The sequence below is a fragment of the Charadrius vociferus genome, unplaced genomic scaffold (genome assembly GCF_000708025.1).
Source record: "Charadrius vociferus isolate BGI_N301 unplaced genomic scaffold, ASM70802v2 scaffold39, whole genome shotgun sequence".
Classification (NCBI taxonomy): domain Eukaryota; kingdom Metazoa; phylum Chordata; class Aves; order Charadriiformes; family Charadriidae; genus Charadrius; species Charadrius vociferus.
The window spans coordinates 2,253,162-2,268,631 of NW_009650188.1; the positions used below are offsets into that span (position 1 = coordinate 2,253,162).

The following is a 15,470-nucleotide window of genomic DNA, read 5'->3' on the forward strand; positions in this document are numbered from 1 at the left end:
GATGCTGTGATCTTCCACTAAATTTGTGATTGTCAGATGCAAAGAAATCACAAAGACATACATCGGAAGAATTCATGTAGTAGTTTTTGAATGCATTACCTACACTGACAAAAGGAGTTCCTAAAAGAGTGACATAAGAGGGAAGTGGAGCCAAGTTAACTAGTGGGACACTGGTGCAGGTCATCAGATAGGTTTATATTTAAGCCCGTCTGTTAAGCTTGCTTTCATGAATTATGCCTCACGTTGCTTGTGGCTCTCATGGAAGGGTAGCTGGAATTTGCAACATGGGGAGTGCAGACCTGCTGCACCCTAGGAGGAGCAGGGAGAGCTGCTGTGTCTCAGACATGAAATCTGTCTGGAAATGTGTGGCACAGAGGGGGAGCATGCTTCTTCCTCTAGCTGTTCGTCTTCTGCACATTCCACATTGACCCTTCTGCCTGGGAGGCGATGGGGTGGCTTTGCTGTGGTTTGTGACTGATAGGATGCCAGGACTCCATGGGCCGTCCTGCCCTGTCTGCTCCTGTCTGTGAGCAGTCAGTCTTGGCTGCATATGTGTGGAGACTTCTGTTAGCCTTTTCCTAGGGGGTCTAAGTCATGCTTAGGTCATCTTCATCTTTTTAAAGTCTGGTGTCAGAGTTTGACTCTGAGAGCTGCTGCAAATGCTCGTCAGTGCAGTAAGACCTCTCTGTCTAGCTGATCAGTCTGAGGAGAGTCTGCTTGCTTGTCCTATTCACTCGTGTTGCGTCTGGTCCTGAGGGTTGTTTGTTCATGGTTAGAGTGTGATTTGCCATTGGACTCGCTGAGCATCTCCCAAAAAGTCAAGAAGTCTTAGGAACCCCCCAAATTGATGTGGTACCGTACCTTCAGTCTCTGTGCCCAGATGACTTGGGGGTGACTGCAGCAAATTCTGTCTTTGTGCTGGCTCACACATGTTTTTGAGGAAGCAGACAAGGTGGGCTCTCTCCAAATACCCCTTGTGAATTCTGGGGTTCTGCCTTCCTCTACCGCTACTTAGGCAGATACTTAAAAAGCGTGTGTTATCTGAAGAGGTTTGCCCTACCTGTTCTGAGGGGAAGGTCTCACTGGAGTGTTTGGCTCATTGGCTATTCGATGGAGTGTTTTGCTTTGTGATGGCTTTTTGATGTGCGCACACACATTTCTCTGCTCTCTTCTACCCTTCCCAGGTCGTCACTGTGAGAGCGTAATAGATGTGTGTCCCCGGAAGCCTTGTCAGAATGGAGGTAGCTGTGCTGTTGCCAGCAATATGCCGGATGGGTTCATCTGCCAGTGTCCTCCGGTAAGCACTGTATGCTGAAACTGAATTGCCTGCCTCAGCTCCAGAGTTCTCTGGCTACAGTTTCATTAGTTCCACTGGTCCACTGTAGGTGAAGGTTATCTTTTCTGTACTACTTGCGAAGCTGTGTCCTTGGATGCTCTTTACCCACATCTTTTAGTTCATCTACTTAGCTGGGAAAGCCAGGGCTCCCAGGCGCCCTAGGAGAGTGATGCTGCCTGTTGTTAGCCCAAACAATTCTGCTGTTGAGGCAGGATAGCTGGCTTTTCTATCTTCCACCTAGCATTAAATTTCAACAATTATTTTTGCTATCCTGTGTTCTCTGTGCTTGCTGCAAGGTTCACCTTGTTCTCGGCTCTTCTAAGTCCATTTCTAAATGTACCAGAGCCTTGTAAGTTCCTAGTTTATCCCTGAGGCTAGATCCAGAAAATCATGGCTCCTGCAATGAGGCTAGAGGAATTACGGGGGGGAAAGGGGTCACGCATGACAACTTGCCTCCAGCCCTCAGAGCATTGGAGAATAAGTTTGTGAGCCTGGTTGTTTTGCCTTTTTTTTTTCCCCACAGGGTTATTCTGGAGCAAAATGTGAGTTCAGTAGCCACAGTACTTGTGGACAAGTGAAATGCAAGAAGGGGGAGCAGTGCATCCAGACATCTTCTGGTCCACGGTGCTATTGCCCCAAGCTGTCTGTGGGAGAGGAATGCCAGACAAACACGGGTTGTGCCAGTGCCCCCTGCCAGAATGGTGGAAGCTGCCGCCCTCATTCTCAGCCTCCTTACTATTATTGTCAGTGCCCTGTTAACACCCAAGGCAGCCAGTGTGAACAGCCTGTAACTTTCAGCCCAGAGCCCAAAGGATGTTTGGATTCCCAGTGTGCAGAAAAAGCGAAAGATGGCTATTGTGATGAAGACTGTAACACTCATGCCTGCTTGTGGGATGGAGGCGACTGCTCCCTGACAATGGAAGATCCTTGGGCCAACTGCTCCTCTTCATTGCGCTGCTGGATGCTTTTCAATGGACAGTGTGACGAGTTCTGCAACACACCCGAGTGCCTGTTTGACAACTTTGAATGTCAGCAAAATAGCAAAACATGCAAGTAAGGCTCGATCCTGAGGACGGTTTCTCTGTGTCACTAATATATCTCCTGCTAGCGATTTCGGTAGTTGGTATGCTTCATGCCTGCTGCTTCCGTCTCTTCCGTTGTTTCTGTTGCTGGACCTTGCTCTTGCTGAAAGTTTGACATCAAGGGGTTTCTGCTGCTTTGTGTACTTTTCATCTATTTTTTTGAAAGACGTTCTGGAATTTGTATGCTATGAACTAAGTTGATAGCCTGGGCAGTGGTAACGTGTTAACCTGCTTGATGGATGTGCCCTGCTTTCTGTGGAAATGTAAATAGGCGGCATTTCACCTTGTACGAGATTTTAATAGTACTGCCTCCTATCCTGAATTTCACTCCATACCAGCAATGCCTGTATTTTTATCCCAGTTGTATTTGCTGACTCTGAATGTGTTTTCCAGCTTGTTTGTCATGGCACTTCTTTCTCTTCAGTTATTTGTGAGAAACACTACAGCTTTGCTGTGATGATTCTCCCTTGGTGAGGCAGGAGGTGTTACAGCTTTATCTTAGTAAATAGAGTAAGCAGTTCTCTTCCACTGATACCAGAACTGAACCACTTGTTCTTGGGGTGCTCTTTGCTTCCTACTTCCACCCTGCCAGATTGCTAGCTTATCCTGGAGTTATATCTCTTCTCCTTATATCCTGAATATGAGTGTTATTTTTACCTCAAATGATTACGAAGAGCGTAAGGCCTTGTCCCCTAGACTGCAGGTATACTGTATAGAATATGTATGTCCTGTATGCTGCCTGTAACCCTTTCACTGTTCTAGGTATGACAAGTATTGTGCAGATCACTACGCAGATGGCCGCTGTGACCAGGGCTGTAATAGTGAGGAGTGTGGCTGGGACGGTCTGGACTGTGCTGGTGACAAAGCCGAGAAGCTGGCAGAGGGGACCCTAATCATTGTGGTCTTGATGCCCCCTGATGAGCTGTTGGGTGACGTTCGCAGCTTCTTGCGCACTTTGGGAACTCTTCTGCACACTAATCTGAGAATCAAGCTGGACTCCCAGGGAAACCCCATGGTATTCCCATACTATGGGGAGAAATCAGCAGCACGGAGTCGGCGATCACTTGTCATTCGCAAGCACAGGGAACTAGAGCAAGAGGTCATTGGGTGAGTGGATGCCTTTGTGTTCCTCTGGCCTTGTTATGGTGGTAGTTCTTGCTTGTAGGTGTCTGGTGTATTCTGGACCTTCTAGGGCTGTAGTCTGTTTTTTTTAATAGAGAAACATAAAGCTATTGAACTGCCAAATTCAGTACTGGGGGGTGGAATGATTAGCTTCAAAGGCTGCAGCTTTGGCAAAAGTTTCTGTCGCTGACTTCTGTGCCCTCTTACTGTGTCTCTGCAGCACCAGGGTGTTCCTGGAGATTGACAACCGTCAGTGTGCAGAGGATTCGGAGCAATGCTTTCAGAACACAGAAGCTGCTGCAGCTCTCTTAGCGGCTCAGGCCATCAAGGGCATGTTGCCCTATCCTTTCGTGTCTGTCCAAAGTAAGTAATTGCAGAGGGAAAATTGCTTGTGGAGGAAGGCAGTCAGCAAACTTGGGCTTGCAAAATTCATGCCCAGATTATTGATCATCATCTTAATATTTCTCACTGTTAAATGTGATTTCTGGGAGCTTATGCTTATTCTGCTCTGAGGGGACAGCTGGTTAGTAAGCAGCGCATTTAAGTTTGGAGCCTAGTCATTTTAGTACCTGTAGAAACAGCAATCTCTCACGTGCTGCAGCAGTGTGCAACGCACTGCAGCGATCTTGTCTGCACTAAAACCCATTCATGTACTCTAAGCCATGAAGTCAATGAAAAAGGTGCCATTAGAGAGAAAGGGTGGGGGCCATTCCTCAGTCTATCAGATGTTTTATCCTCTGGCAAGATGTAGTACCTTTGATTTCTGCTCCCCTCTCCCTCAGTCTGAGGCTCGGCTGCAACCTCCTACTAAATTGGTAATATCACTGTTCCTAGTTGGGTCATGCTCGTATCCTTATGTAGATCAGCTCTCCCTACACTAATTCAGGGTGGCTGTCTTCAGCCAGCAGGACTCTTGAGGAAGGAGCAAGGTCTTCAGTTCAGCAGTCATATACTCTAAAAAATATTTTGAGAAACAAGATCAAGGGAAGCCAGAAAGACAGGATATATTCTTACAAAAGTTGCAGCAGAGCCTAAACTTCCTCAAGCCTTGCTCTAAATGCATCACAGTATAGAGGCAATACAGTCTTTTGAGGGGCAGACTCTGAGTGAGAAAAGAAAGTATGTAGATTGAAGGTTGTTGTTTCGGCTTTATTAATCTTACTATATTTTAACTGGAATTTTTAGGTGAACCCTTGTTACCACCAAAGACCCAGTTGCTTTACCTACTTGCTGTGGCAGCCTTGATCATCCTCTTAATTCTTCTCTTGGGTGTGATGATGGCAAAGCGTAAGCGCAAACATGGTTCGCTGTGGCTCCCAGAGGGCTTTATTCTGCGCAGGGATCCTAGTAATCACAAGCGCAGAGAGCCAGTTGGGGAAGATGCTGTTGGACTCAAGTAAGTTTTCATTTAGGCTGCTGACTGTGTTTATTAGTGTGTTAGAGGATTTTGAGAACGTGGTGTATGAATCTTTCATTAAAGGCACTTGACTCCATAGAGAAAGCTGCCTTTTAAGCTAGAACTTCTTAGGCTGTTTCTCTAAATTTTAGTACATCTGTTTTGGACAGAAGAACTTTAATTAACTGTGATCTGTAAAATGCTGGTAAGGAATCTGATCTTCTGGTTATGTTTGGTTTTCTGCCGCTCTGTTTAGTTCAGTGGTTGGGTACTGCTTGCATCATTGGCTTTTGGAGTACGTGAGACATTTGTAGGTTGATAGGTGACAACAAACTTTTAATACATCTAGCTCAATGCGTTAAAGACATGACTCAGAAATAATGGAAAGTTTCAAAAGAAGAATCCTATTTATACAGTTTTGGCTTTCCACTGAATTAACCAAGTTTGCAGTTGTAAATGCATTTAATGCCAGCGTTGGCTGCCTGAGATTTGTAATTTCTTGGTCCCTCTGTTTGCAAGCTACCAAACTTGCAAGCATCCCATCCTTGGTCTCTGCAGGCTAGTGTAAGTAGCAGTAGTAGCACCTGCTCAGCCTGCAATGTGATGTGTTCTCCTTGTTTGTTAGAAATCTGTCGGTCCAGATACCAGAGGGTAACCTGGCAGATTCTGGACCAACTGAACACTGGGCAGGCGATGGTGGACCTCAGCCAAAAAGAGCAAAGGTAAGGAGCTCCAAGACTTCCATATTGCCTGAAATTGAAACTGCTAGTGAGGAAGACAGCTGCATTAACTTCCAGAATATGCCTCTTGCTCAAAACCTCCCTTTGCTTAGGGGTTTGTAATATGTAACTAATGATATCTGAGGAGCAAGTCCTCGGGTTAACAGTGCCACCACAGGCCAGTAGAGAAACCAAGTAACTTCTGTTCCAGTGTCCCCTCCCTACCCAGGCCCTACTGCATCACAAGAGAAGAGAAAGTTAGCGGTAGTGTGGTGTCTTGCAGTTCGGGTCTGATAACATAATGGTGGGAGTGTGAAAGCTGAGAGTGCCAAGCAGAGGTAAATGGACACCATCATTAGCTTAAACAAACAAACCTAAAAAACAAACAGAAAAAAACAACCCAAAACCAAACAAAAAACCCACCAAACCCAACAAAACTTAAGACAACCCAAGAGCTTTAAGTGTCTTTGGCTGCTTGATGAGCATTTTGAAGCAACTGCTTATTTCCTGTGCTCAGGCTGAGGATCAAGCCTTGCTCCCAGAAGGTGATGAGCAGATAGATCAGCGCCAGTGGACACAGCAGCACTTGGAGGCAGCAGATGTCTGTGGGAGCACGTCATTAGCCCTTACACCACCTCAAGCAGATCAAGAGGTGGATGTTCTGGATGTCAATGTCAGAGGGCCAGGTCAGTACTCTTGAGCGTCCGTGTGTTCTGCCAGCCAGCCACCGATCTCCCTCCCCTGTCTCCAATGGCTGGGACTGCTAATGTTTAAAAATTATATGGAGTATACAGTAACACCCGCGGGATTTTTATGGCACTGAAGGAAAAATCACATGCGCTCCGGAGAAGAAAGCTGGGGAGATTGGATCATGGTCTGTATCACATGGAATATCATGTAACCAGAAGAAAAAAAGAGTTCACTTAGCAAGCACCTGTAGGAACTACAGGTATAGGATCTCCTTTATAACAATGCGTGCCTAAAAGATATCGTCAGAATGCCATTGCGGCAGAAATTTGGAATGTGTAGTTGTGCTGGAAATAACCTCCAGCTTCTTCAGCTGGGTCACTGCAGAGATTTATGCCAGAGTTTGTAAGGACCAACTTAGCAAGGTTTATACCTGAGGCGTCTGTTATCTGGGGTGGAAGCAAGGATGGCCTTTTCCTCAATAAGATGACTTCTGGCAGACAGTATACCCTGGTTAGCAGTGTGTGAGACATCTGTGCTGGAACAGAGAAGCAATGCAGCAAGTTTGTTAATGATTTATTTTTTTTTTTTAATTCACGGATTTATATCCTCAGCATATGGTGATCAACTCGTTGAATTCATAACACAACTGTGAATTTTGAAGGACACTTCTTTAACATGCACACACGTGCACAAGCTTGCTCTTTTAGTCTCAAATTGCTAGATGTAGTAAGAACACTCTGCTGCTTTTTGGAAGTGTAGCACTAATGCTGTGTAACCTGGTAAGGGAGTGGGTGGGTCATCTGATAATAACTGATTCCTGTGTTCTGAGAGGAGGGAGTTGACTGAGAGTTTTATCCTGGTTGGAAAAGCTGCAAGCATGGCTCTTGTTCATATGCGGAGAGGTGATTCTGATGATATTGCTGCAATTGCTTTTTATTGGATTTTGTGGGAATATTTCCATGCAATTTAATGATGGCTGGACCCATTCTCTCAGTTCCCTTCTATTGTCTTTTCTGCTCATTGACCCGTTAGCTCTCCTAAATGGCAAAGCACAGGGAAGGAGGGATTTCTCTGTAACAAGTGTGAGAACATAAACCATCAGTTTCTGCCAAATTTAAGCTTTTCTTTATTTCCCCTATTGAAACTTCTAGTTGTGTGGCAGTGTAAAAGCATTCCAAGTGCAGGCAATAACGTTTGTAAGATTTCAGACTGCTTATTTTCACGTTCACTCAAAGCTTTGTCCAACAATAGCAATAGAGTAATACTGACCTGTGAGTTGCTTTCCTGCCATTCAGATGCAACTGTGAAGCTTGCAGCAAGGTGCTGTAAGCTATCCCCCCTGTGAGCATCAGAAGCAAGCAGCTGAGTTACTGTCAGGGAAAGAAATCATTTGAAAAGTCTGAGAAGTGTTGGAGTAATGGATTAGTAAGGAGGGGTAGGATTCCTCGCAGTTAATCTAGCTATTCATCTGCCCTGGCCATCTTCCTCTTCCTTTGCAGGCAGAGGGAAGAAATAGGCACTTCTGAGAGGCAGTTCATCTCTGCCTCAGGCAAAATTCATCCTGAAGACTAGGTGGCTCACACTCCAGTAATGCTTCGCTGCCCCTAATTACAAAGGGTGTTGAGGCTGACTGACTTAGGTGCAGGTGTCTGGGCTGGAGCCATGTGAAACTGGGTGAGTTAGATCCTGGCTACAGGTCCAGGTGGCAGGGAGAACAGTAGGCATCTTTTCTAGAGAGAGGAGAGGCACGTTGAAACGCCTCGGTGTACCAAGGGATTTTCCTCTCTTAATCCAGCACCTTCTGCAGTCTCTCGAGTTTAGGGGGATCCAAGAGGTCCGGTCTCCTACAGAAGTGTTGCCTAGAGACTTTGCCAGGGGGTTCTTTGCATCTCAGCTTTCGGTATATTGTGCCTGTGTGATTCCTTCAGTTGTACCTGTCTGGTGAACTCCTGGCTTTACCGTCTCACTCTTGAGTTTTACATTTCCTCGGGGGCTGTCTTCTTGAAAGACAGCAAACAGATTTTTTTTTTATAAAAAGCTGCTGTTACCTTTGTCTCCCCATGCTGTTCTTTCTCTGTGTCCCCCAGAGTGGTGAGGACATTCTTTTCACTGGAGTTATTGTGTGTAACCAGGGTAATGCAATTACAGGCATAACTGGTAACACCACCTATAATTAAAATTGATGAACTGTCCCTATTATATGCCCCTCTTTTTCAGTTACTAAAACTTCAGTGGTTCAGACTGGAATTTTCCATGCTGTGTGTCTGCCTCCAGCTGGATCCTTTTGGGTTCTTTTCCAGCTATTTCAGAGAACAAGCTGGAAGGAGGAAAAAAGACATTGTGTCCACAGCTTTTTTTCTGGTAGTCCATCAAGCACTTAATTGTGACGGTCTAGCTGGATGTGCTTTTTGCTAGCCTCATAAAACTACTCGTGTGTGGCCGACTTACAAAGCTCTGAAAAGAGCTGCACATACCTGAGAGACTTTTTGGAGGGTGGCAGCTAATTTTTCCAAGGATTTAATACATACTGTAGCTGTGTCCCTATAGAGCAGCTGGGCTTGATCCATCCAGGACAACTGCAGTGATTGAGCAAAACCTTTCCTGCGAGTGGTTTTCCCAGGGCTGTGGTGCTGGAGAAAAGGAAAGCTCCTTTCTGTGCTCCATCTCTCTGCTCTTTGTGTCGGAGCAGTACGGAGGAGAGCACAGCCTGACTTGAATACTGAGAAGTATTCATTTGGGACAAGGAAGCAGAGCCAGCAGTGGGAGGGAGACGCACAAAAGGAGGTATAGCCTTGGACGACAGGCAAGAGGGTCTATAGACAGGACTGGATCTTGGAACTGGACCCAGGCCCATACGTCAACACTTCGCTGCCGTCCAACAAATCCTGAGAAAGTAGCTCAGTGAAAGCCTGTGTGTCCTGTGATTGTGAGCCACTAGGAGGAGCATGAATGCTGCTGCTGCCAGCCTGGCTGGGGAGCAGCCCTGGATGCCACAGCCCTGATCTCTGCCGCTGCTCAACACTGTTCCCTGTGGTAGAATGATAGATTTCTAGATTTTTTGGAAAGTTTTAGAAGTGCTCTAAAAAAGAGAGTCAGAAAAGCCTGGTCATCAGAATTTGGGAAATGGGTCAGGACATTCGAGCTCTGTATATTAATTTCAATAGAAGATCATCACCTTGTTTATCTGCACAGAATCCTAATTCTGCTTTATAGCTTTCTGCAGGGCTCACACACTTCATTCAGTGTGGATAGTGTACTGTAGATTGAGAGTTGTGCAGACAGGGAAGCTGTTATCTGTAGGGTCCAGGAAGGTCCTTTGCTTGAATAAATCAGGCAGTTGCTGAAAGATTATTTTGAATTTCTGCTAGCGAGCCACACTGGAGAAGCAAAATTTGTGTTCACCTTTGCAGAACTCCAGCGGGGCGCTTAGCACAGAGTGGTTCGCTTCTGCTGCCATCTTAGTCCCCCTTACTTTCTAGGTGCCTATGACGTGCGTGGAGTAAAGCAGTAAAATCAGTAAGCAAGCATTAGCATTTACAGTTGAAGTCTTTGTTTTTGAGTAGTGAATATCTTGTAACTTTCAGAGTCTGCTGAAACTGAAGCATTTGGCATTTGATGGGTTGCTGAAAATATGTGGAGGTGTTTTAAATCTTAATTGCACTGCATCAAGGACGGTATTAACAAGGGTGAAAAATCAACAGCATGAGCTTGTCTTCCTGGACCATCCTCTCTGAACAGCAGAAAGAGAGGGAGGTTCATCCAAGGGAGCTACTCTAAATTGGAGATCTGGAGGAGCCTTTCTCCTTCCAGTGACGATGCAAGAATCCTGGTTGGATGAATGTGAATTTAGCCTTTGTGGATGTCCCATCAGGGTGAGCCCATCACTGGGGGCTTGGGGAGAGACACAAGCCCAGTATCTTCCAAAGCATTCAAATTGTGTGAGACTTTCAGCAGTTTGCATCTGTGGGCAGTCCATGCTGTGATGGAGAGGTGTGTGGGGAACAAGGCATTGTGCATGTGTAGGATGCTACTGGTACACCAGTGAATAATACTGGACTAGATCCTGTTCTGTAGTCCCTTCCTACATGGTGTACTTCTATGAAAATACAGCGTGTGCTTGACCAGTTTGTTTAGGACTCTGGTCATAGATGTTATTAAAAGCAAGAAGAGGTAGGTTCAGGCAGTCATCCTGGAGCATTCTTCGGCTTTGAGTGCTTCACTGTCACAACTTCAGGGTCTGAAGTTGTCATTCTGAAGAAGGTCTGAAGAAGGTCATTCTTTCTAATGAAAGCTTTAGTCTGCATTTCACTTCAGGTTAATATCTGCAAAAGGACACCAATAATGGGTGGATAGTTGTCCAATGATTTTTCTCTGTCAGTTGTTTCTTTCCCCAGGTATGTGAATCCACATGAATAGTTACACAGTCATCTGAAGTCTTTGTTTTTTATCGCCCTTGCTTCTCTCTAGGAATTTAGCTAGCCTTTGCATTTTAAGGAAGTTTTCCGCTTTAGCAGCAAACTTTTTTGTTTTATAATGATCTTACTTATTTGAGAAGTATCTTAAGTTCTTTTGGGGTTGCAGCAGGTATTAGAGTCCTGCTTGGAAGGAAAACAACTTGCTAACTCTGTTGGGCTTTAAGATAAGGGAACAGGTCTGGGTTAAAGCGATTGGAGGGGTTGTCTGTAGCTGTAGACACTCAAGGGGAGAGGATTGCAGGAGGGTTTCCTTTCTTTTGCTGTCACCGTCAGGTTACTATGATATCATCTCTTCTGTTGCAGATGGATGTACTCCGCTTATGTTGGCATCTCTGCGTGCGGGCAGCTCCGATATCAGCGAGGATGATGAGGATGCAGAAGATTCCTCAGCAAATATAATAACTGATTTGATCTATCAAGGCGCCAACCTGCAGGCCCAAACAGACCGCACTGGGGAGATGGCACTGCACTTGGCAGCCCGTTACTCAAGAGCAGATGCTGCGAAACGTTTGCTGGATGCTGGTGCGGATGCTAATGCTCGGGACAACATGGGACGGACTCCCCTGCATGCAGCTGTAGCTGCTGACGCCCAAGGTGTCTTCCAGGTACAGTAATGGAAGAACCCCTTTTAGAGTAGCTGTGCTCTGTAATTATATGAGCCTGCCAAAGCTGCGCTCTGTTCCCTCACAGCCTTGCTCTTATGCCTTCCACAGTGTGATGGCCAAGCGAAACTGTATCTTACATCCAGTTTCCTTAGGTATTCATAGCCTGAAGAACTCAGCGTACATGAATCACCTGACATATATTTATTTGGTCTGTTTGCCTCTGTCACCTATTATCTGGGTCCTTGCATTTCAGTACTTAGGCTGCTTTTTCGTTATAAAGTTTCTCTTGAGTTTCTGCCAAACCTTCAGTTTTGGTCTGTAGCGGTATTGAAAAAAATCTGTCTTCCCTTGTTCTCCAGATCCTTATCCGTAACAGAGTGACAGACTTAGATGCTCGAATGAATGATGGAACAACCCCATTAATTCTGGCTGCACGTCTGGCTGTGGAAGGAATGGTGGCCGAGCTAATTAATTGCCAGGCAGATGTGAACGCCGTAGATGACCATGGTAATGGGAACACGACATAGTGGGCTGGGCAGATATTTGTCATGGTGCGAGCAAGGAGGGGTGGACTTCTGCTCTCCCACAGTGTGGGCTGTTTGTAAATTCTGTAGCTAAATCAGACACTAGGCTCTCCTGCAGAAGTCCTCCCAGCAGTAATAGACTGCAGGCTGCTGCACAGTGGCTTGGTTAGACAGCCCTGGAAGAGAAGCAGAAGAAATATGTGGTTGGATATGCTGGGATTTTCTGGATTGCAGACATGACTCTGTGAATAGGTTATTTAAAAAATAAAAATAAAGAAGTCCCAGAGCAAGTGCTGAAAGTCCCATTGCATCTTGGTAATGTAGGGGTGTGTCACAGCGTGGTGATTTCCAAAATGTAAACCTGACTTCAGGACATGTTCATGTGCTGTGAGCTGCACTGCAGTTGCTTTCTTCCCTCAGTGTACTCTGTCCATCTCAGTGCTTTAGAAAATAGCTCCTCGCTTTGTTATTTAAGTTGTTGGGTTTCCCTGCAGGTAAATCTGCTCTTCACTGGGCTGCTGCTGTCAACAATGTGGAAGCAACACTAGTGCTGCTGAAGAATGGAGCCAACAGAGACATGCAGGATAACAAGGTACAGTTTGGGTGTGCTCAGCATGGCTGTGCTTCCTAACTCAAAGTATGTCTTTGCTGTTGGCAGGGAACTAAGTTCAGATTTCCTAAACTGGGTGCTCAGTGCTGGTCTTCCAAACCCAGAGTGTGACTGGAACTCTCACCAAGTGGTGGATGTCTTGTAGGACTTCTGATACGGAAGAGCAGTTTTCTTCTTGTTTGGCCAAGTGCTGGACATCAACGTTGTCCTGCTTTTCTTGCAGAAAAGGAATGCAATGCACTGTCAGTGGTGTGTGAGAGCACCAGGGTGAAGTGCTGCTGGTGTCGAGCAGCAGGATTTTGGCTAGCAGAGAGACAGATCTGGCAGCACAGCAGCAGTCACGTCCTGTAACATTTCCAGGGATCTCAGTGCAGGGTGGATATGGGGGAGAAGCCCCTCTGTTTGAGAGACAGTCTGCTCTGTGCGGACCTCCTGTAGCTTCACTGTTAGTTTTTGCTGTGTCTTAGTCCTTGATTTCTTTCCTCTGCCTAGGGTTTCTTTTTTGGATTATTATGTATTGCTGAGTGGATTTTAGAGCCACCTATAAGCTGCACTTCTTTACTGGGCTGTTTTAGTTCTTTGTACCTTTCCCTCATAGGGGACAATGGGAGAAAAGCACCAGGTGCTTTCACGGTTCCTCCAAGGACCCGTGTCAGAATAGTCCACTTCTTGGTGGGATAGTTTAGCCTGTGTGCTCTATGCTGTGTGTGAAATCATCTCCTGTAATCTGCCTTTTTCAATGGGTACCTCTCAGAGTGGGTTGTTCTTGGAGACAGTTGATGTGACACTGCATTAAACAGTGCTTCCAGATGTTGCCACACTGTTAAGGGATTGTTAGCTGTAAGTCAGTCCCCTCACAGTGAAGACGCTAAAATACTTATTCTCTATGTTTTCTTAGCAGCAAAAATCTTGCTGGACCATTTTGCCAATCGAGACATCACGGACCACATGGACCGCCTGCCCCGAGATGTGGCCCAGGACCGGATGCACCATGACATAGTGCAGCTTCTCAACGAGTACAATGTGGCGCACAGCCCCGCTGGGCACCCTGGTGCCATGCTGAACTCTGCTCTCTCCCCGGTCATCTGTGGCCCAAATAGGTCCTTCCTCAATCTGAAGCATGCTTCGTTAAGCAAGAAGTCACGAAAACCGAATGCCAAAGGCATCATGCCCACAAACCTCACCAAAGATGCAAAGAGGAGAAGGAAGAAGTCCCTCAGTGAGAGCAAAGGGCAGTTTTCGGAGAGCTCAGTGACCCTGTCACCAGTTGATTCCCTAGAATCGCCCCATGCTTTTGCATCAGAACCAACATCGTCTCCCGTGATGCCGTCGCCGGGGGTGTTACACTCATCGCCCAGCTCACTGCTGACCGCTCCGTCGGTGCAGGCTGCACACACGATGTCCTTTTCCAACCTTCACGAGATGCAGCCCTTGGGACGTGGATCCAGCACGGTGCTCCCGTCTGTCAGCCAACTACTTTCACAGCACAGAACCACCCCTCCTAACAGTGGGCTTGGCAGGCTCCGGCCAGCCAACGTTTCCACCGAGTGGATGAACCGTATGGAGGTGAACGAGTCCCAGTACAATGAGATGTTTGGCATGGTGCCGCAGGTGATGCATTCACACCCCAGTGTTTCTCAGCAGAGTGGTTTGGTTCAAGCAGATACAAAGCACATGGGAGTGTCCAGGGAGTCTCTGCCCCCTATCATGACTTTCCAGCTGGTTCCCAAGGGTGGCATAAACCAGCAAGCACTGCCCCAGCAGGCCCAGTCAAACTGCGCTCAGAACATGGCTGGTCCTCTTAGCTCCATGTACCAGATACCGGATTTAGCTCAGCTGCCCAGCGCCTCGTTCTCCATGGCTGCCATCCCTCAGCAGGACGGGCAAGTGGCTCAGACAGTCCTCCCAGCTTACCACCAGTTCCAGAGCTCGATGGGGAAGTATCCCACACCTCCCTCCCAGCACAGCTGCTACTCCTCGGCCACAGAACGGACTCCTAGCCACAACCGGCACTTACAAGGGGAGCACCCATACCTGACTCCGTCGCCCGAATCTCCGGACCAGTGGTCAAGCTCCTCCCCACACTCTGCCTCTGACTGGTCTGATGTGGCAACCAGTCCCAGTAACAACCAGCGTGGGCCAGCAGCCGCTCACATGACAGAGCAGCAACGAAACAACATGCAGGTGTATGCCTGAAGGCTGTCCAAGGTGAAGCCCAATGAAAGTGGACTCCAGAACTCATGAAGGTCTTCCAGGATGGAAATGAAGAACCATTTTAGTATCCAAGAGTCTTAATGAGCCCAGGCTATTCTTTCCTTGGAGGGACTGTGGTCACTGTAGGCTTGTATGCTTTTATGCTAAACGGAGAACTGTAGAAGCTGGTGATGGAGAAGACCAGCCGGGTCACTTCTAACCAACTCCCGTGCACCTTGGGTGTGATTGCTGTCTGCACTGGATTCTCCAGTTTGCTTTTAAATACGTTCCACCATTTCTTTGGGGAGACAGCTCTTCAGCTTAATGCATCTCACGGTCGTTTCTCCAGAAATTTAGCCAAAACCAGCTTTGTATCCTTATTTTGTTACTCCTTTTGTTACTCACATAACCTCTCTCTGAAGCACCTTCTACTACTTCTCCTCAAGTTCAAGTTGCCTTGTCTTGACACAGCTCAGAGCTGCACCCACATTCCTAGACCCCTCCTTCCCTCGGCCACTCTTGCTCAGCAAGCGAGCCGGACTTCCCGAAACGCCTGCAGGTCAAGTGACACCTTCTGTCACACAGCTTCACCCTTTCCTCTTCAAGAGTATTTGTCTTATACAGACCCACTAACACCCCTTAGTGTTCTCACTGCCCACTGCCTGCCCCCCAGGTATTATGAGATTATATATACATATAGACTTCTCTTAGGTCTCCT

At 46.7% G+C, this 15,470-nt stretch overlaps 1 protein-coding gene across 1 annotated transcript in view; it reads left to right on the top strand.

Annotated features, from left to right (window-relative positions):
* Positions 1-15,183, top strand: part of NOTCH2 (notch 2) — a 99,831-nt gene extending 84,648 nt beyond the window's left edge. The window contains 4 exon segments of the mRNA XM_009892893.1: positions 11,124-11,425; positions 11,785-11,932; positions 12,444-12,569; positions 13,458-15,183. Of these exon segments, the coding sequence (XP_009891195.1) occupies positions 11,124-11,425; positions 11,785-11,932; positions 12,444-12,569; positions 13,458-14,755 (1,874 nt within the window). The 3' untranslated portion in view covers positions 14,756-15,183.
* The last annotated feature ends 287 nt before the right edge of the window (positions 15,184-15,470 follow it).